The sequence below is a fragment of the Mobula hypostoma genome, chromosome 24 (genome assembly GCF_963921235.1).
Source record: "Mobula hypostoma chromosome 24, sMobHyp1.1, whole genome shotgun sequence".
Lineage (NCBI taxonomy): Eukaryota > Metazoa > Chordata > Chondrichthyes > Myliobatiformes > Myliobatidae > Mobula > Mobula hypostoma.
The window spans coordinates 24890195-24912736 of NC_086120.1; the positions used below are offsets into that span (position 1 = coordinate 24890195).

General features: G+C 43.2%; 1 protein-coding gene across 1 annotated transcript in view; it reads left to right on the forward strand.

Annotated features, from left to right (window-relative positions):
* Positions 1 to 6221: 6221 nt before the first annotated feature.
* Positions 6222 to 22542, forward strand: part of LOC134337355 (colorectal mutant cancer protein-like) — a 28998-nt gene continuing 12677 nt past the window's right edge. Inside the window, exons 1-9 of the mRNA XM_063032281.1 lie at positions 6222 to 6428; positions 10078 to 10238; positions 11271 to 11413; positions 13025 to 13173; positions 14619 to 14825; positions 15855 to 15980; positions 16183 to 16331; positions 17014 to 17154; positions 20282 to 20352. Of these exons, the coding sequence (XP_062888351.1) occupies positions 6423 to 6428; positions 10078 to 10238; positions 11271 to 11413; positions 13025 to 13173; positions 14619 to 14825; positions 15855 to 15980; positions 16183 to 16331; positions 17014 to 17154; positions 20282 to 20352 (1153 nt within the window). The 5' untranslated portion in view covers positions 6222 to 6422. The remainder of the gene's footprint in view (positions 6429 to 10077; positions 10239 to 11270; positions 11414 to 13024; positions 13174 to 14618; positions 14826 to 15854; positions 15981 to 16182; positions 16332 to 17013; positions 17155 to 20281; positions 20353 to 22542) is intronic.

A 22542-nucleotide genomic window follows, 5' to 3' on the forward strand; every position in this document is an offset into this window, starting at 1 on the left:
ATGATGTGTAAACTATGATTCTAATCAATTAAACCCATTGTTGATTAGATCCCACACACAGACTGGGGTCAAAAGTGTTCCAATCTTCTCCGTCTTCCTCACTGTACACCTTACCTTCAACAAGTATCCCGCTGGACTGGGACTGATATACAGAGTGAGCTGGACATTGTTTAAATTTTATTAACACTACTCCAGGACCATTAGCCATATCTCATTTATAGTAAACAGACTATACTGATTTGCATAAGTGCATAATTGGAGCTGCAAGTTATTAATCCTTTCATTGGAAAAATAATTAACTCTTTCATTTGCCCCGCAATAAAAATTGTTATCTTTGCTGTTAATTTTCATTCTACTTTCTCCTTCACACGTTCTATCTCTGACTCCTTCTTGAATTCTGTCTCCAGTTCAGCGATAGGTTAACAACTAGATAATCTATTGCAGGCCACAACTCTGTAGCCTGTTTCTACGATTCCTATACTATACCACAAGTTTCTTTGTCTCTCTCGCTCGGTGCTTCCAAGTTGAAATTCCTTTTTCCACAATTGTGGTTTCTTCTCTGCTCGAGTTGACATAACTGAAATATTAAATAAACAACACTCCTCCCTGCTTAGCTATAAACTCCAACTCAACATAGAATGCAAATCAACTATATACACAGTGAAATACAGCTATTATATAGACATCCACAGCATAGTAAGTTTTAAATTGTCCCATTCAGGCTGGAAGATTTTATTGCTGTGGAGGCTTTCTTACTCTTGTGGGATTACGTTCTTCCTGACAAGGGAATCACTCTGCTCGGCATTTGAGACAAGGTGGCTGTGAAACAATCTCAGGTTCTGAGGCCTCTTCCATGGTGTTTGTAAAAGTTGGCTCTGAGACTGCAGGAAGTGGTTCTGACAGCTCAGGACACCCTTCTTCTTCTTTTCTCTCTCTGGGTCCACTTCCATCCCTTTCTTTCTCTTTCTCACGTTTCTTCTTTCCAACTCTTCCTTCCTTTTGTTCTCATTTATGCATCTTGATCTTGGGAAGGTCTACTTAGTTCACTGGCGTATCCTCTTATATACTTCATTGCTCCCTTTATGATCTGATTTGTTTCCGCATCATCTAACAACGTTTTTGTTTCTCCATTGACTCTTTTTGGCCGTCCATTCATCTAGCTGGTCTTTGCATTTACTTTTACAAGCAGCTTTTTGTCTCCCATTTGAAGTTCATGCAACAACCTTAATGCACCCAGAGTAGATTCTGGTTCTTTACACTCACAAAAGCCGAATGCTTGCAACTTTCCTGAAGCTTGTTAAACTCTCTTCCAGCTTAAAACCAAGCCACGTTTTGCAAGAAACTGCCTGACTAACGTATCAGAAGCTTTCGCAGACAGGTTGCCTACGAAAACTGTCGTAGTCGGGCCAGTGCTTTCGTCACTTTCACGCTTCCTCTGAGCAGCAAGGTTGTTCCTTGTTGCAATATGCTTTCCAACCAGAGGCACAGAGGTTGGCACCAACACCTGCGCTTGTCCTCTTTTGGGCAATGGTGTTTGGCATGGAGACAGTTGTGGCATCATCCTGTATCTTTCTTAATTCACTTTAAGTTGGCTTCATTGCATGGGATGTGTCATGCAAATGGTGGATGGATCTTTGATCAAGTTGTAATTGTAGTTGTTTCAGCCAATCATGACCCCACAATGCTGGTCCTTCTGTTTTTACCACATACAAGCTCAATGTGGCTTGTTGGTTGTTGTATTTCACTGTTACAATGTCATTCCCACAGGAGTTATCTATTCTCCAGTGTAAGTCCTTAGTTGGATATCTGCAGGCTTCAGTTTAGTATCTTAGAAATGCTTTTCAAACTCATTTTGTGGGATGACTGAAACAGCAGAACCAGTGTCCAATTTCATTTTAATTAATTTGCCATTCACTTCTGGTGTAAGCCATATTGCTTGTCTATTGTTAGTTTTCAAGGCTCCCTAGTCCTGTATCACTCTCATCATTGTCAGAGTTTTCATCAACAGCATAAAGATCAGAGCTCTTTTTGAAACTGCAACTTGACTTTTTAACTTTTTCTCTTCACTGAGCGGTCCATTTATTTTTGTCCGCCTGACATGCTCTTTATATGTGTCCTACTTTGTTGCATTTTCTGCAAGTTTCACCTTTAAATCTGCATTTGTTTGGTGTATGTGAGCGCCTGCCATTGAGGTGACACAATTTGTCTGGCCAGCCAGGTTTCTGTTTAGACGTTGCAATTTTTGTTCACGCTCACTTTCATCCCTGACTGCAACTCAGTTGTGTCTCTGTCTGATGTTTCAATTGATACAGCAATCTTGACTGCTCTTTTAAATGTAAATTGTGCTCAGTTAGGAGCCATTTTTGAATGCTTTCTTTTAAGATTCCACAAACGAAACGATCTCTTAGTGTATCATTAAGTCCATTACCGAACTGACTGTACTTAGATACTCTCTTCAATTTTGTCATCTATGCTGAAATGGACTCCCCTTCTTTTTGATCGCACTTATGAAATCTACAGCATTCTGCAATCAACAATGGCTTTGGTTCTAAGTGTTCCTGCAGTACTTTGACAATAGCAGTGGTTTGGTTGGAGCAGTCAAATGTAGAAGCAATCTGTATGCCTTTAAACCCATTGCATTTAGCAAAATTGGTACTTGTTTCTCTTTGGTTATTTCATTTGCTTCAAAATGCTGTTCCAATAGCTCAGTACACATGAACCAATTAATCAAACTCATCAATCTTTCTGGTGTATCCAGCCACGTTTGCTTTTTTTTTTAAATGATTATTATCCGATACTCACTCCTTATGAACCCAGAATTATTCCACTTACTACCTTTTTTGTTTACCTTGATCGTGTCTTCCCTTCCAAAGACCGACTCTGCACGTGCTGGGCTGCTTTTATTTTTACTTGCTGCATTTCTTTCTTAGCTTGAACGTCTCACTGCTCTTTAATGGGTCGGCAGCTGTGTCGGGTTAATTCTAAAAGGACCTCATCGCCAAAATTAAACTAAGTCAAAGGAAAACCCAGGAATCTGGGAATGTGGGTGTAACTTTGTCGAGGCTCGCATGCATCATGTGGTAGCGTGATGACATGCAATTAATGTATTTGACAGATAACCTGTAATTAATTACTTAATGGAACAAGAATGCTTAATCAACCAACATGTATACAAAATTGCTCAAATGTTACTGAAATATTAAATACACAACTGCATAACTTCTGATAGTTCATTTCTTCCATTCCCTCCCCCTTTCGACAGCTAGATGGCATCATTCCCTTTGGAACTCTTTGGTTCACACTTGCATCTCCTACTTCCCACAGAACTGCAGGAGAAGCAACACCTGCCTTCCCACCAGGTAACCAAACGACTACCTGTGTATCATGTTCATGGTGTGATCTCCATTTGAGGAAGCCATTGCCATTAAGAGTGACCTGGAATTTCTGGTTGTCTGTCACTTTGATTTTCCATCCCATTCCTGTTCTGACCTTTCTATCTTTCAGTCTTTACTGATTCCACTGAAGCACAACATAAGTTCAAGGTGTTCCAGCACGGCATGTTACAGCCCTTGGGAGTGAATAATCTATTCAACAACTTTAATATCTCGTTCCAATTGTGTACATTTCCAGCATTCCGGTTTCTTTCTTCTGCTAATTTCAGATTTCATACTTCCCCTCTTATACATACACCCTGCAGACATATCTTTAGTTTCTTACCTGCCTTTACCATCCTTCTCGAGCAGGCATCACCCCCCTTTCATCACTCCAAATCACCAGCTCCAGCACTGCTTCTTTTGGTCTCCAGCTTAACACAGACCTGCCTTTTGCTCTCCCCACTTCCTTTGCACCTTAAAACAAATTTTAAATTCAAAGTTCTCTCAGTTCTGACAAAAGGTCATCAACTTTAAATTTATTTTCTTCTCCACAGATGGAACTTGATCTGTGGAGTACTTTCTGTTTGTAATCCAGGAGCCCTTTCCCACCACATCATAACACTAACCCCAATTAATATTCTCAATGAATCCCTTTAAAATCTGGAAATTATCCAGTTTCTTGGGAGCCACCTGTCAGGACTTGGAGCTTGTCATTGACGTCTTGGAGAGGGTTCAAAGAAGGTTCACAAAAATGACTCTGGGATTGAAGGGCTTATCATATGAGGAGTGTTCGATGGCTCTGGGCCTGTACTCACTATAATTCAGAAGAATTGGGGGGTGGGGGGATCTCATTGAAACCTATCAGATGTTGAAAGGCCTCAATAGAGTAGATTTGGAGATGATGCAGACATACCACCTCTCCCGGAAGTTCCAGGAGTCTCTGGCATATTGATAGTGGCTCCCTGACGCCCGCAAATTATATACAATATCCCGGAAATCGATTTTTTTTAGAGCGAGCGAGAGAGAGAGAGAGCGAGTGACAGAGAGAGCATCCTGATTGATCTCTCTTTGTGCTAAGTAGACCTATCAGTTTTCTCTGTGGGCGGGCTTTACAGTCGATCTCTCTCTCTCTTTCATTGTCCATCAGTTCAGTTTAGTGTCCTGCAGCGCCATGGCAGAGTGTTCCAAAAAAAGAAAATATAAAACGTACTTCACCCCAGACTACACTAAAGTATACTCCTGCCTACTAGGGGTCAAAAATAATGACAGTGTTGCGCACTGCACTGTTTGCAACAGTGACTTTTCTATTGCCCATGGTGGGTTAAATGACTGTAAAAGACATGTTGGGGTGAGTCCTGGATTATGTCTCAACTAACCTTGAAAAACTGGTGTCAAACTACAAAAGTTTGCCTGTTGATGGATTCTGAGCACAGGACAGTTGAGATTCAAAGAGCTCTGCCAGTTGATGAAGCTGCTTTTGGTGCTGTCAAATTCTAATTGTGATGTAGAAAGGGCATTCAGCATGGTGCATCACATTAAGACAGAACTCAGAAGTCAGCTGTCTCACAAAACACTTGTGATTCTGATGTCTTGCAAAATTAACAAATTCATTGACACAGACTGCTATGAGGTTGAGACTTCCGGTTGAGACCTCCCTGAAATGAGTTTTTGCAGGGTGGGATGTCTGGGGATGTTTCCTATAGTAGGGGAGTCTAGCACCAGAGGACAGTCCCAGAATAGAAGGACGTCCATTTAGAACAGAGATTAGAAAGAATTTCTTTAGCTGGAGAGTGGTAAATCTGTGGAATACATTGCCACAGGTGGCTGTAGAGGCCAAGTCATTGGGTATATTTAAGGCAGAGGTTGATAGATTCTTGATTAGTCAGGGCATGAAGGTGGGAGATTGGGGCTGAGAGGGAAATGGATCAACCATGATGAAATGGCGCAGCAGACTCAATGGGCTAATTGGCCTATTTCTGTTCCTAAATCTTATGGTCTAATGATCTATGGGCTACCTTTGGCTGACTAATAAACAGGGAGATCAAAGATCAAGATTTAAAGTCATGGTCTACTCGAAGGAAATGATTCCAAAACTGCTGCATACTTGTGAATCACAGTTCAATGTGCAAGAGATATACTGCCAAAGCTGTCTCTGCAAAATGCTTCAAATCCATTGGGAGGATGTCTGCATCTTCTTCCAGGTCCACATCCCCCGCTGTGAGGATCAAACCATGCGTTGTAGCTAGAGTTGAATAAACATGTGAGGGGAAGGGATAGGAGGCAGTAGTGACTGGAGAAGATGTGAAGGGAAGGGAGAAGGTTAGTGTGGGATAGATTCACAAGCATGGAGCAGAGAAGTCACATGATATGTTCAAATTCAAAATCCTGCAGATGCTGTAAACCTGAAATAAAAAGAGAAAATGCAGGGAAATACTCAGCAAGTCGAGTACAGGGAGAGAATTAATGTTTCAAGTTGATAGAATAGGTTTAATGTGACCAAAATGAAAAGACAGGATATCAGTGTTTGTGAACTCACGTTGGGCTTCATTGGACTAGTCTGAGAGGCCAAAGACAAAGAGATCAGATTGCAGATGAGGTGGACAATTGAAGTGAATGGTAACTGGAAGCTCAGGGTTATCCTTGCAGATTGAATGAAGGGGTTTTGCAAAACTCATGCATGCCACTTATAGTACAACAGACTGAAGAATGATCTGTTTCTGTACATGTAATTCTACTCACTTGACAATTTCTTATGTGTTGCCTTTTGCTCTTTGAGGGTTAATCTGAAAGAGGATGTTAAAATCCAGAGATTGTTGACTTGGAAGCAGCACCAGAGGAAGGGCACTTCCGACCTTTGCCGAGACAGGAAATCCCAGGGACTGCCAACGACTAGCCTTTTGTTTCACAAATTGAACAAATCTCTAAGTTGAGGTTGCAACCCAAAAGAGAGTGAAGCCTGGGCAGAGCAACAAACGGCAAGAAGCCATAAAGGCCAACCTCTCCTTTACCTTTCTCCAGAACGAAAGGAGTTGGAGTTTCTGCTCAGGAATGGAGGTATGGTCTTATAGTGTTATACTCTCTGTCACTCAAATTGATCCTGAAGACATAATAGGCTGGGATCAAATGCTGGTAGATGGGATTAGTATGGATCAGTACTTGGTGATCAAGGTGGACAGACTGGGCCTGTTTCTATGCTGTATTCTCTCATTCGGGGCATTGGTGTCTGATCTATTAAAGCCCAATAGCTCTGGCGTGGGGCTCCCATCCTGGGATCGGGGCTAAGCCATGCTGGATTAGCCAAAACAGGGACTGATACAACTCAATTCTACTTGCAAGTCAGACATTCATGGGTTCAAACCCAACGAGAAAGACAATGTCTAGGCTGACTTTGCTGTTCTGCTCTGTCAGATGCGACGTCTTTCTGATGAGAGGCTAAACCTGAGGTCCGGTCTGAGAAGAGCAGGTTGGTTCTCTCCGCCCTGCTGCCTACTCTTAATTCCCAAGCATTAGAGCTAAAGAACAGATTGTGTTGTAATGGTGTAGCAGCTGGTGTAGCGTCATTACAACACCAGCAACCCGTGTTCATTTCCACCGCTGTCTGTAAGGAGTTTGTACATTCTCCTCGTGAAGACGTGGGTTTCCTCTGGGTGCTCCGGTTTCCCTCCACATTCCGAAGACGTACAGGTTACGGTTGCTAAGCTGTGGACATTCTATGTTGACACTTGCAGGCTGCCGCCAGCACTTACTTGGACTATGATGATTGTCGAAGCGAACGACATATTTCACTGTATGTTTCAATAAATAAAACTGATCTTTTACCTTTAATCTTAATTCTCTCATTTCTCTTTAAGGGAACTCAATGTATGCAGGTTGTCTGGTGTGAATCACTGTATTCATTTACACGATCACCATTTACTGTCCTTCCCCTATTACCCCTCAAACAGAAGTTAAGATTCATGAGACTGGAGTTACTATTACCTCAGTCTGGGAAAGGACAAATTCTGTTCCTTCTGCTTCACCCTTTACCTTTTCCACCTATCACCTCCCAGCTTCTTACATCAACCCCCTCCTCCACCCACCCACCTATCACCAGCCACCTTGTACTCATTCCTCTCCCCCACCCCTTATCTCTCCCATTCCCTTCCAGTCCTGATTAAGGGCCATGACCCGAATCATTGACTGTTTATTCCCCTCCATAGATGCTGCCTGATTTGATGAGCTCCTCCAGCATTTTCTGTGGGTTGCTGAAGTTTCAGGTAAAGGGTGTTGCGGAGCCATTAGGTTATGAAAGCTGATGCATCAGTTCAAATCTTTTCAAGGCTGTGTGTGAACTGCTTGAGAGTTGATGTCAGGCAGTGCATTTAGCAATAAGTTTGTTCTCCTCATGTTCCTGTTGATACAAGAAAAAAAGTCAGGGGTATCAGAATGGCACGGGACTAGAGGGACTCGATCCACTGAGAGGCTGGAGAAACTGGGTGGGTTCTTCTCAGAGCAGAAGTTGTTAAGAAGAGATTTAAAATAAAGACAAAAATTACTGGGAATATGCAACGCACCAGACTGTAACTTCAGGAAGAGAAACCAGAATTACTGTTTTTAGGTCAAACACCGTTTATAAATCCGTTTTCTTAAATGTTCACTTCAAAAGAGATTTAATGGAGGGGGTAGGGAGGGAGGGAGAGGGGGAGAGAGAGGGACAGTAAGAGAGAATTCCATTTTGTAGAACTTTCACAGACTAGTATTGGGTGACAGAGTTGTTCTTGAAATGATAGCACTGTCATGATATTAGAATATGACAGATCCAACATGGTAAAACAATGTGATTTATTGACATGATGAAGCTGGAATTGTTCTCTTTAAAACAGAGAAGATTTTAGGGTGAGGTTTTCAAATAATGAGGGGTTCTGACAGATTAACTCGGGTTTGGAGCGGTGGGAGGGACGAGGATTCAGAGTGATTGGTAGGAGGAGGGGGAGTGAATATAAATGCAGTGAGTGATGTGGAACATGGTGCTTGCACTGGCAGGGGAAGAGGCTCAACGAGAACCTTCAAAAGGAATTGAAGAAAGAGTTGAAGGATAAAACGTATCATAGAATGGAGGTTATTGGACAGCTCCTTCAAATAGCTGATAGAACATTCTGTGGGAATTTTGAATTGAATTTTTAAATTGACTTTAGTCCTTCACATACAAGGAGTAAAAATCCTTATGTTACATCTCCATCTAAATGTGCAATGTGCAATGTATAGTCATTTGTAGTAAATAGTATGTACAACAGGACAGTCAATATAGCATAGAAATACAATTGTATCAGCATGAATTAATCAGTCTGTTGGCCTGATGGAAGAAGCTGTCCGGAAGCCTGTTGGTCCTGGCTTTTATGCTACGGTACCGTTTCCCAGATGGTATCAGCTGGAACAGTTTGTGGTTGGGGTGACTTGGGTCCCCAATGATCCTTCGGGCCCTTTTTACACACCTGTCTCTGTAAATGTCCTGAATAGTGGGGAGTTCACATATACAGATGCGCTGGGCTGTCCGCACCACTCTCTGCAGAGTCCTGCGATTGAGGGAAGTACAATTCTCATACCAACCAGTGATGCAGCCAGTCAGGATGCTCTCAATTGTGCCCCTATAGAAAGTCCTTGGGATTTGGATCATAGAATTTAGATCACACACAGGATCTTCAGGTCATGCTGGCCTGTTACTCAGATCTGTGTACAGAACCATTAGAACCATTTCACTGCTCCATCACATCTCTTGGTGTCACAGGGCCATCAGTGACATGGAATCATCTTACTGGCTATTGAATAGTCCCATCACAGACATGAACCCGAGTTTATCACACTACACACTGAGTGAGTCTTCACAGAGTGACAGAACTTTAGAGCCAAGGAGGAGAATTCACGCAACATGTCCATGCTAGGAAATGGATTTTGTGTTCATCCTATTTCTTCCCCTAGGCCTATAATCCTGTAGAATACAACCCTCTGTGCTTCTTTGATTATATTTTAGACTTCAAACATTTGTTTACTATCAAAGCATGTATCTGAAGTTTGTCTTCTCCAGATAGCCACGAAAAAAAGAAAGAACATGAAAGTCATTCAGAGATAAAAGGCAAACCCACCCCCCCCCACCCCCGCGCACACAAAAAATCGGAACAGGAATATTGACCCCACAAAAAACATTCCCTCGCACAACAAAACAGAACAGGAACAGGCAATAAAAAACACAATATAAAAACTGTAAGTCTGAAAAAGTCCACAGTCCTTAAACACAATAGTCCAATCCATAAGGCAGAACCACGATACCATCCTATGATACCACTGACATTCATCAAAAGAGAGGGACAGCCCATGAGGCGGAGAGGACTACCTGCCTGCCACAGCAAGCCACACAGTGATAGGCTGCTCACAAACTCCTTCTCCGGTAGTGATCAAAAGGAAGGCAGTCGGCCTTCCATTTAATGAAGATTTCTACCTCCATTGGCCTCTCAGATAGTGAATAAAAGAGCTTCACCATTCATTCAATGAAATACTTTTATTTCACCCCCCCCATTCACTACTAATTAACCAAAATCTATGCTCCTAAAGATTGACCACTCGAAAGAGAGGGGAAAAAAGTCATTCTATGTACAGTGTCCAGGGCACTCAAAACCTTGCACATTTTGTGTTGTGAACATTACTCGACTCTTTTTGTTCTGTCTCACAGCTGGAGGTATTGGTAGAGGAGGACGTGGAGGAGGAGGAGGATGAGGAGGACGAGCAAGAGGAAGTGGCTGTCCTGCGTTACGAGAGGCAGATCACAGAGTTACTTGTTGTTATTCTCAAGCTGAACAAAAAGATCGACAGATTGACTCTCACCACCAGCAGGTAGGCCTAGCTAAGGATTCCTGATTTTCCCATTGTTACTGTGAATGGCAGTAAGGAGAGTTTCCTTTTAATTAATCAGCTATCAAGAAAGCTTTGAAGCTCCCATCTTCATTCCAGCAACCCCCCCCCAAACAGATGGGCAATTCTCCACCGCACCTATTGATAGATGATGTCAGTCATTTAAGAAGGAAAGACTCATTTCTGTAACATGTTTTGCATTCCTTTCAAAGATTTCCAGCCAGTGAGATGCTTCCTGAAGTGCACAGCTGTTGAAATATAAGAATATGAGGTCACTTAGTCCCTTCAGACTGTTCCAACATTCTCCGAGATCATGGCAGGTCTGATGCTTTCACTCTGTGTAACTGCTTGCCAGCCGAGCGTGACCTGCTTGGCGTAACTGGCTCTGAGTGGCCATTCAGGAGGGCCAAGTCAGCATGGAGTGACTAGACAAGTTTGACCTGCTCAGCTGGACGATTACTATCCCCTGCCCATAGATGGTAGCTGTTAACCTCAACATGGTCAAGCTGCATGAGGTTCCTCCACCTGCTGCTTCAGATATGTTGTTCCTTCCTTTTTCCCTCTGGACTCCATCTGGCTGCTCATTAACCTGGCCTCGGTCACTTGCGGGTTCCTTAAACCACTTATTTGGGGTGATCTCATTGAAGCCTATCGAATGGCGGAAGGTCTCGATAGAGTGGATGTGGAGATGTTTCCTATGGTGGGAGAGTTGAAGACCAGAGGACCCAGCCTCAGAGTAGAGGGGCGTCCTTTTAGAACGGAGATGAGGAGAAATTTTTTTAGCCAGAGAGTGGTGAATCTGTGGAATTCCTTGCCACAGGCAGCTGTGGAGGCAAAAGTCTGTATGTGTATTTAAGGCAGAGGCTGATAGATTCTTGATTGGTCAGGGCATGAAGGGATCTGAGGGGAAATCGGGAGATTGGGCTGAGAGGAAAGTTGGAATGGTAGAGCAGACTTGATGGGCCAAATGGCCTCATTCTGTTCCTACACCTTACGGTTTTATTCTCCTTGCAGGGTAGACGATGAATATCTGGAAACCTGCTCCGATCTCAGTGACAACCTATACCCAGAGAGCAGGATGTTTCAATTTCCAGACCAGGGCCTCTCCACAGATTCCAGCTGTCCTGGACAGCCTTGTCCAACCTCATTGCTAGCAGGTTAGTAGGAAAAGCATTGTCGAGTACCGGGTATTGAACGCCACCACTGGTACAACATCAGAGAATACAATCAGCTCAAGTCTCTGGACTGGCATGGTGCCCCAGTAATGAGGGAGTGCTGCACACTCATGTTCTGAATGATTGAGGAACTCAGCAAATGAGGTAGCGGCCATGGAGAGGAATAAGCAGTTGGCATTTCAAGCGAAGACCCTTCATCAGGACTCCTGATAACGTATCTAGGCCCGAAACATTGATAGTTTATTTCCTTCCATTGATGCTTCCTGATTTGCTGAGTTTGTGTTGATCAATACTTCCAGCATCTACAGAACTGTTTATGTTTAGTCATGCTCTGGCCCTCCATAAGCTTCTCCAGCTCCCTGCTCTGTTCTGATCCCTAACTAACAGTATGTGGGAACACCATCACCATAAGGGCTATAGGGTCTCAAAATGGCAGCTCATCATCATTGCCTCCCACTACTTTAGACATGGACAAGCAATGCTGGCTTTCTGTTTGATGTCTACATCCCAAAAAATTAGTAAGTCAAACTGAAAATCCTGGTCACATACAGTAATTGCTCTTTAAATGGTGACGGTGCCTTCATCCGCCTGAGCCCTAGGCTCTGAAATTCCCTCCCTAAGCCTCTCTCCATCTGTTCCTTAATTAGATTATGGGAACATTCAGTCCTCTTTTATTGTCATTTAGAAATGCATACTTGCATTAAGAAATGATACAATGTTTCTCCGGAGTGATATCACAGAAAACAGGACAGACCAAAGACTAACACTGACAGAACCACATAATTATAACATATAGTTACAGCAGTGCAAAGCAATACCATAATGTGATAAAGAACAGACCATAGGCACAGTTAAAAAAAAGTCTCAAAGTCCCAAGTCGATCGACTCCCAAGTTCCTGATAGCAGGCGGCAAAAGGGAGAAATTCCCTGCCATAAACATCCAGGCACTGTCAACTTGACGATACCTTAGAAGCAGCTGATCCCAGCCAACCCTGAGTCCATCCATCTGAAAATTCCGAGCTAACAAGCAGCCTCTCCGATACAGCCTCCCAAGCACCATCCTCTGCCGAGTGCCTTCGACCTGTCCCCGGCTGCTGAAACACGCAAAGCCGAGGATTTTGGGGCCTTCAGCTCCGGAGATTCTGGTTACCACACAGTAGCAGTGGTAGCAAAGCAGACATTTCAGAAGTTTTCCAGATGTTTCGCTGTGCTCTCACATCTGCCTCCATCAAATCAGGATTGTGCACAGTCCCCTACAGATAACAGATATTCATCACCGAAGTGGCCGCGCGCGGTGTCGTCGCGCCGCCATCTTCTCCCTCCTCCCGGGAGAATTAATTAACCCTAATTAACACACTCCTTGAAACCAAATACTTCATCCAAGATTTTAGTTACCAGCCCTGACAACCCCTTTAGCGGCCTGGCGTCTAATTTAGTTTGATAACATCCTGAGGATACCTAGAGGTGTATAAATGCAAGGCTCGTCGACTCGAGATTCCGGCCACATTGTGCAGTGCATTGATCAGAAGCACAATTCTCAATCAATACTACCCGTGCGTTGTTTGCTCACTGCTGCTCCATTTCCTCCTGCAGGTGAACCCTGCGACCTCTCGGGGGCGCTGCACCAGGTGCTGACAGAAATCGAGGACACTGTGCACACGTGGAGAGCTGAAATCCCACACCGTGGTGACGTCTCTGAGGAAAAGGAGGCTACCCTCGCACGCTGGGAGCTGGTCGCTCAAGTAGGGATCCAAAAAACCAACCACTGTCCCAAAAGCTAGACACTTGTCCACAGAGAAGACACTAATCGAACCCTGAGAACTGATACAGACCCTGGAGGTTGTGTCAGAGACTGGCTGGTGGATCAGGGAATGGTCATTGGGAAAAGACTACTTGCTTCTGAGGATGGAAGTTTTCTGTGTCCTAATGTTGTTGTTGGAGCCTAGTAAAAAAGGAGAGCAGAGAAATCTATTTAAGTTGATTGGACAATAGTGGAGAAACGGTTTCCTCCTATAGTGAAGTCTGGAACAAAAGGATGTAACTGTTACCCAGTCACTAACATGACATTCAGTAGCAGATTGGTCCCACAGTGACTGGTAAGAATGTGGAACATGCTTTCACGTGGGGACGTGGGGACTCTAAATCAGACGTCATTGAGTCCTGATGTGAGGGAGGTAGTGGTAGACAGATAAGCAGGACACCCCAACAGGGAGGGGTCATGTATCGGCCAATAGATTTTTGGGCTGAACATTCTGCTCATTACATGGTTTTATTGTCTGGAGTTTAAAAGGTTATGATTTTCATCTATTGAAGTTTTCAAGGTTTGGGGATGGTTGCATCCGGGGGTTGGGGGGAGGGGGCATCTCCAGAGGTTGGACTCAATTTGTTCAAGTGTGAAGTTGGGAGACACAACACTGGGTGGTACAAATTTGGAGCAACTCACCCAAAATGCTGGAAGGACTCAACAGGGCCAGGTGGCATCTATGGAAAAGAGTAAACAGTCAACGTTCCGGGCCAAGACCCTTCTTCAGAATGCCCTGATGTCCTGTCCTGAAGAAGGGTCTCGGCCCGAAACATCCACTGTTTATTCTTTTCCACTGATGCTTCCTGGCCTGCTGAGTTCCTCCAGCATTTTGTGCATGTTGCTTTGGATTTCCAGCATCTGCAGATTTTCTCATGTTTGTGGTAGAAATTTGGAGCTCTTCTTCTCCAAACGGCAAATAATGCCTGGTCAATTGTTTAATTTCTTTCGTTGATTCAAGGGACAAAAAGCAGTGGGAGTAATTCTGTGAGGCCACAGATCAGCCTTGAACTCACTGCGAGTTAGGAGGCTTCCTGTTTCTGTGTTGTACCCCTCTACCCAGTTGCCAGTGCCAACCTCTTGTTGATTCCACCAGACATCCTACCCCCCACATTCTGACAACCTGCTGCTCGGGTTCCAGATCCCTATGGTTGTACTGGCCTTCCTTCCTTGGCAAATGCCCACCCCTGTTCACTAATTATACCCCCCCTCCCACCCCAGCCATCAGCAGCACACCCACTGGACTTCATGACAACCAAAAGTCACACGCCAGGGAAGAAGATGACTCAGTGAATGAGTGAGCACTTGTGTTACCTAGTAGCCCCCACCCCCAACTCAGTATGTCCATGTTACCGTGTCTGCCATAACCTCTCCTCCACCCCACAGACAATCGAGGAGGTGGAACGGGAGCTGGACATTGACCTGAGCCCAGAGCTACGGGAGGAGAGGACGAAGTGGGAGTTGGACATGGAGTGCCTGAGGGAGAAGAACCAGCAGCTCAGAGACCAGCTCCACGGGAAGGAGCAGGAGCTGCAGTCTACCATGATGGCTGTTGGCAGGATTCAACGGGAGAGGGACAAGCTTCGTCTCAAGGTGAGTGCACACTGCCCCACCAGCCAACGTGGCTCCCAATGGATGGGATGGGTGCCTGCTCTGTTGTACTTCGAAAGGGTCCAGGAACTTACAGAGTACTCCAGAACATCTTAGGTATACTTGATCCATTCAAGAAACAAAAGCTTAACTTTTCACATGAGCTTGTGCCAGAAAGACAGAGTCAACACTGAACACTCCCAGACCAGGTACAACTTGAGTTAGATTTAGAGTGGAACTCCCTCTGCATTGACCCATCAAATATTCCCTGTCCCTGGACGAGGACAGCATGAGCTGTATACAGAGTGAAGCTTCCTATACGCAATCCCATCAATCACTCTGCAGTCATGGAGTCAATCTCTATCTAAACAGACCCATCAAACATTGCAAACAGGGGCAGCAGAGGTTAGATACAGAGCGAAGCTTCTTATGAATATCCCATCAGTCATTCACAGAAAAGGGACGGCTGAGTCTATATAGAGAGTAAAACTTACTCTGCACAGTGGCTTATGAGCATCAAGTGCCTTTCTCCCAGCGTGGAAATTACTAATATGAGGGGACATAACTTTGGAGGAAAGTAGAGGTGGGATGTCACAGCTATATGCGTTATAAGCATGATACATGATGTCAGGGGCAGTGGTAGAGGCAGATACGTTAGGGACATGGATGAAAGAAAAATGGAGGGCTGTGTGGGAGGGAAAGTTTGTATTGATCTTGGAGTAGGTTAAAAAGTTGGCACAACATCGTGGGCTTAAGGGCCTCTACTGTGCTGTTCTGTTCTCTGTTAAAACCAGTCCTTCATGGCTTTGGATTGTTTTTGCATTTCTAGCAGTGTATTATGTTTATGTGTGCATATGTGTATATGATTGTGGATGGTAGTTGTTCACATAAGAGTTTGCAATGTCTATGTATGTGTATGAGGTAGTTTTTTGTGCATGTTTGCGTCTAGCTGCATGTGTTTATTGTGCTCTTGACTGGGCAGCAGAGATATTCCATTTGGTTACATCCTGATTGTTTTTGTCCCTGCTTTAGGCTGATGAGTTGCTGTCGTCTCTCCAGAACGTGCAGCAGACTGAGAGAGACTCTTCACCTCCCAGTGTTACAGGCAGCACTGGATCCGACACCATTGGCAATGAGATCGAGGCGCCGGTGAACAAAGTAATTCTCAGGGCACAGGGTTTCAATACTTAACCAGGTGTGCGTCTGTGAATTCCATTCTGTAGGTGATGATTGGGGTGCTGTTACCATGGATACTCCTCAGACCTGATCCAAAGCAGTGGGTAGTGTTGGTCTCTGTAGGAGGGGTTCTTCCTCCATTTGAGAATGAGCATCTTCATCCCTGCCCTCATCTCCACTGCAGGATCCTGGCTTTGCCCTTGAACGATTGATGCAGTCATTCCAGAATTGTTCAGGCGTGCAGGAGTTCTCCCGATTCCTTCTGACACACAAATCCAATGTGGTCGGAGTCAGGATTCAAGGCTCAGAAATGGAAGTGGATCAGCTGAAGAAGTAAGCAATTGAACTGACGTTGTAGAATTCCCAATGAACCATGTACTTTGGAATCTCACCCACTTCTGTATTTTTCTAGATGAATAATTTGGAGTAAGATATTTTAATCATTTCATTCTTGGATGTGGATATTTTTGGCATGGCTGGTAGTTATTATCTTAAGATGTTGGAGGGAGCTATCCTGGCCATTTTCCATGTGCCTTTACTGCAAAATTCATCAAGGAACAAGGATCAATTTTGTTTGCCATATGCATACATTTTCACGGATTGGAAATTTTCTGTGGTGTGATGGTCAGGGTGCGATATGCAACACAAAACAACATTCAACTATTATAAAGAGTAAAGAATTATATAAAAATAAAGTTAGAATACTGAGGTGGAATAAAATGTGCATAAATACATGCAAACAGTGGTTCAAAGTGTTCACAGTGCAGTGCAGTAACAGTAATAGATAGAGTGGGGTGGGGATGGAGGCTAACTAAAATGGTCGATCAAATTAACTGCACGGGGAAGAAGCTTTTAAGGTGGCATGACATTTTTCTTTTAATAGTCCTATTAGTGCTTTCCAGAAGGGAACTTTGGGAAAAGGCAGTTTGTGGGGCGGGATGTCTCCAGTCAAGGTGACTTGGAGGGGTGAAAGATGTCCGTTTTGATTGCTGCTTTGCTCCTTTTCGTTCTGTAGTTCCATCGGTGAGTGGAAGGAACGCAATAACCTCCTGTCCCGGGTTCTTCAGGAGTGCAAGGGTGACTGCGAGAGGCTGAGTATGTTACTGGGGAAGCACGAATCAAATAGCACTGCACTGAACCTTGCTCTACAGTACAGGTGAGACCTACACCCCCTCAAGCTGTGAACCTGTAAGGGTTCGAAACTTTTATGCACAAATTGTACAAGGGGAAGGAGAATCCTAAGGGATTCTTCAGATATGTTAAGAGCAAAAGTATTGCAAGAGACAAAATTGGTCCTCTGGAACACCAGAATAGCAAGCTATGCATGGAGTCAAAAGAGATGTGGGAAATCTTAAATGGATTTTTTGCGTCAGTCCTTACACAGGAGATGGACATGGATGAGGCAAAGCAGCAGCAAGGTCATGGACCTTATACAAAATCAGAGGAGGAGGTGTTTGTTGTCTTGAGGTAAATTAGGGTGGACAATCCCCAGGGCCTGACAAGGTGTTCCCTCAGACCCTGTGGGAGGTTAGTGCAGAAACTGCAGGGGTTCAAGCAGAAATATTGAAAATATCCGTAGTGATAGGTGAGGTACTGGAGGGTTGGGGGATATCTAATGTTGTTCCGCTGTTTAAGAAAGGCTGTAAGAATAAACTAGGGAATAATAGGCCAGTGAGTCAGAGGGGAAGTTATTGGAAGGTATTCAAGGGGACTGGATATATAAGTATTTGAGTAGACAGGGACTGATTGGAGATAGCATGGCTTTGTGCATGGTATATTATGTATAACCAATCTTATGGGGTTTTTTGAGTAAGTTACTAGGAAATTTGATGAAGGTAAGGCCATGGGTGTTGTCTACATGGACTTCAGCAAGGCATTCGACAAGGTCCTACATGGGAGGTTGGTCAAGAAGGTTCAGTCACTTGCATTGAAGATGAGGTAATACATTAAATTAGGCATTGGCTTTGTGGGAGAAGCCAGAGAGTGGTAGTAGATGGTTGCCTCTCTGACTGGAGGCCTGTGACTAGTGGTGTGCCACAGGGATCAGTGCTGGGTCCGTTGCTGTTTGTCATCTATACCAATGAACTGGATGATAATGTGGTTAACTGGATCAGCAAATTTGCAAATGACACTAAGATTGGGGTGTAGTGGACAGCGAGGAAGACTATCAAAGCTTGCAGCGAGATTTGGACCAGCTGGAAAAATGGGAGATGGAATTTAATGCAGACAAGTGTGAGGAGGACCAGCCAGGGTAGATCTTACACAGTGGGTGGTCGGGCACTGAGGAGTGCAGTAGAACAGAAGGATAGGGGAATACAAGTCCATAATTCATTCAAAGCGACATTAGAGGTAGGTAGGTTCATAAAGAAAGCCTTTGACACATTGGCCTTCATAGATGGAAGTATTGAGGACAGGAGTTGGGCTATTATGTTGAAGTTGTATAAGACATTGGACAGACTTAATTTGGAGTATTGCGTGCAGTTTACCTCCCTACAGGAAAGATGTAAATAAGGTTGAAAGAGTACAGAGAAAATTTACAAGAATGTTGCTGGGACTGGAGGAATTGAGTTATAAGGGAAGATTGAATAGGTTAGAACTTTATTCCGTAGAACATAGAAGATTAAGTGGAGATTTGGTAGGGGCATACAAAGTTATGAGGGGTATAGGTACGGTAAATGCAAGCAGGCTTTTTCCATTGAGGTTGCGTGAACTACAACTGAAGTTCATGGGTTAAGAGTTGAATGTGAAATCTTTAAGGGTGGAGGGAAATTCCTTCACTCAGAGGGACACCAGAGTATGGAATGAGCTGCCAGTGCCAGTGGTGGATGCAATTTTGATTTCAACGTTTAAGAGAAGTTTGGATAAGTACATGGATGGGAAGGGTTGGGAGGGGTTTGGAGGTTATGATTTGCGTGCAGGTCGAAGGGACTAGGCAGTTTAAATGGTTCAGCCTAGATGGACTAGATGGGCTGAGTGGCCTGTTTCTGCACTGTAGTTTTCTATGAGTTTGTCGTAGGGCACTCTCTCCCTCCACTCCCTCCTCCAATTTGAGGATAATGGTTTAAGGAGGAAAATATAATACTGAACAGGATACTGACTGGTCCCCTACAGCCAAGTGAATCAGTATTACTCCTGGGCCAAGGTGCAAAACACAGCTCTCTGTGGTACATCTATCACAATTTGCTTGAGTCTTTGGTGACCCACCAAATCTCCTTAAATTCCTAATGAATTATAGCTACTGGCATGCCTTCACCATGATTGCATCAATATGGTGGGCCCAGGATAATGCCACATTGTCCTGGCTCTCTGGGAAAGGATTTTCTCCTGAATTTCTGACTGGGGATTTAGGAAAAAACACATTTCTGAAATGACAATACTCACCAGGTTAGGCTGTATCTGTGGGAGGAGGAACAGAGTTCACATTTTAGGATCAAGAACCTTTGTCAGGTGGACGACGCTCTTCAGATCTTTGACTTGAAACATTAGCGCTTTTTCTTCTCCCACAGATTCAGCTTGACCTGCTGAGTATTTCAAACATTTTCTATTTCTGACACCTGTTGTTTTAAAAATTTCACCTGTGGTTACGGCTTTTGGTCTCTGGTTACTCCCATGATAGGAAGAGCTCTTCATCGATCCTATTGATCCCCCTCATGATCTAACAGATCCTTCTTGGGTCATTGCTTATCTTGCAAGAGAAACTACCCCTTTTGTTCAAACTTGCTTGATAAGTACAACTTCTTGTTTCTGTTATCACCCTTTGCACTTCTCCAGTGTTTTCCCATCCTGCAACGCAGAGGTGAGAACAATAGGTCTGGCCCAGGTGTTCAAAGGACAGAACTGTGCAAGATATTTCAAGTAAGGTCCAGCCAAGAAATATGGAGGTCAGTTAATGAAAATTTTTGAAAAAACTGCAGGTGCTTGAAATCTGAAGTAGAAACAAAAAGTGCTGGAAATACTCAACAGGCCAGGCAGTGTCTGTGGAAAGAAAAACAATGTTAATATTTCAGGTTGGAGACTCTGAAGTGGGAAAGAGAAGTGTTAAAAATAGCTATTTTAGGTTGTAGTTGTTTTTATTACAGCATCTGATTTTTAAAAATTATTTATTATGTGAAGAACAGAACTACGCTGTAAATATGTTCTAACTATGGTCTATGCTCTAAATATGACCTGACAAGATATTAGCAAACCAGAGCTGCCTACTGCTTCCAGTTTTGATATGTTCAACTACTTCATTTCAGTTTGCTTTCTCTAGAAATGACTCGTTGTAAATCGGTTTCTTATAGTGAGGACTGCATCGAGGCCTATGGAAAACTTCTGGTCAAGGCTGAAACCGTAGGAAGACAACCGGATGCAGGTGATACAGTTGCTTGGGTGAATAGTGGGGCTGACCATACCAAGGAAGTGTAGTCCAAGCTGGAGCCAAGGGAACCCTGTCATCACAGCGCTCAGATCACTCGGCCGTGTTAGCCAGTTCCTCCCACTCTCTGAACAGCTTGCAAATTTAAGAAGCCTTTGGTTGCAGACTGCAGGCTGAGGTTTTTCGGAGGAGTGTAAACCCACAACTTCCATAGATGTGAGCTAATATGCTGCTCACTGAACCACAGATACCTGAGTGAGGGAGTGGTACGTAGTTGATGCATCCTGAATTGGTGTCCCAGTGACAAGCAAGTCAAGACTAGTCCAGTGGTCAGTGGAGATATGAGGTTACATTCCAGTCACTTGATACCAATAAGATTGAAAGAGTACAGAGAACATTTACAAGGATGTTGCCAGGACTTGAACAGCTGAGTTATAGGATAAGGTTGGACTTTATTAGTATAATCTTCTACAGCTATAAAATACAGAAATTCAGCAAATTAGTATATATATATATATAATTAATAAAGATGAAAAGAAAACATATATATGCTAATAAAAAAAAATTTTATAAAAGAAAAAGAAGGAAAAAAGAGAACCCCAGCTAACTAAGAAAAAACCCACTAACTATAAAACAAAAAAAAGGGGGGATAAAACCATTAGGAACCAACTCCCGGAGCGATACATCTTACAATCATAAAAAAAAGAAAAAGAAAACAACAACCACCAAATCACATTTATATAATATAAAATTGGAAGGAAACCATGTAAATTGATTCAAATTAAATGATAATATTTAGCAAAAGAGCCCCACCTTCTCTCAAAATCAAATCGGGGGTCAAAAGTTCTACTTCTAATTTTTTCCAAGCTAAGACATAACATTACTTGGGAAAACCATTGAGTTAGTGTAGGAGCAGAGGTATCTTTCCACTTCAATAAAATAGCTCTTCTTGCCAACCATGTGATGAATGCAATTACATGTTGGTTTGAAAATGAAATACCCTGAATATGATGTGGAACTATTCCAAAATAGAACAATGTATTAGGTTGTAAATTAATTTTCAAAGCTTTAGAAATTGTAGAAAATAAAGATTTCCAAAAAGATTTCAACGAAGGACATGACCAGAACATATGTGACAAAGTAGCTATTTCATTTTTGCGCCTATCACAGTAATTATCTATATTAGGAAATATATTGGATAGCCTCTCCTTTGTTAAATAATAACGGTGAACAATTTTAAACTGAATTAAACAATAATTGGCACATATTGAAGAAGAATTAACCATTTTCAAAACTCGTGACCAGTCTTCATTAACAAAAGTCATATTAAGTTCTCTCTCCCAATCTTGTTTAACCTTTAGTGAGAGGTTATCTTTTTGTAGTAAAAATAAATTATAAATTCTACCAATGGAACCTCTCACTAAGGGATTCATATTCAAAATAGTGTCCAACAAATCAGATTCTTACATATATGGAAACATAGAAACATACATTTAAAAATGAAATGTAATGGACTTTACTCCCTGGAGCGTAGGGAAATGAGGGAATATTTGATGGAGTATACAAAATTATGAGGGGTATAGACAAGATAAATGCAAGCAGGCTTTTTTTCCACTAAGATTGGGTGAGACTAGAACTAGAGATTATATGTTAAGGGTGAAAGGTGAAATATTTAAGGGGAATTTCTTCACTTACAGCGTGGTGTGAGTGTGAAATGTGCTGCCAGTGGAACTGTTGGATGCAGGTTTCATTGCAATATTTAGGAGAAACATGGGAGGGTTATGGAGGTCTATGGTCCAGCTGAGGGACAATAGAATCACAATTTGACACGGAACAGATGAGCCCAATGGCCCGTTTCTGTGCTTAGTGCTCTGTAAGTCTATGACCATGACTCATTCACAATCAGAATTTGACACTGAGCCCTGGGCAGCCGACCAAAGGATTGGGCATAAGGGCAAGATTTTAGAGCGCCAGTGGGAGGACAGAAAGGCAAAGAAATGAAGGGAGAAAATTGCATACCAGGCAGAGCTGCCAGCGGTGAAGTGATGTCAATAGTAAAGGAAGAGGCCGCACTTAGAGAAGCATAGAGATCAAAAATTTCTTCATTAAGTGGGTAGTGAACTTTGCAATTCTCTATAAAGGGTGCAGTGGAGATGCAGTTACTGAATATACACTCGGTGGCCACTT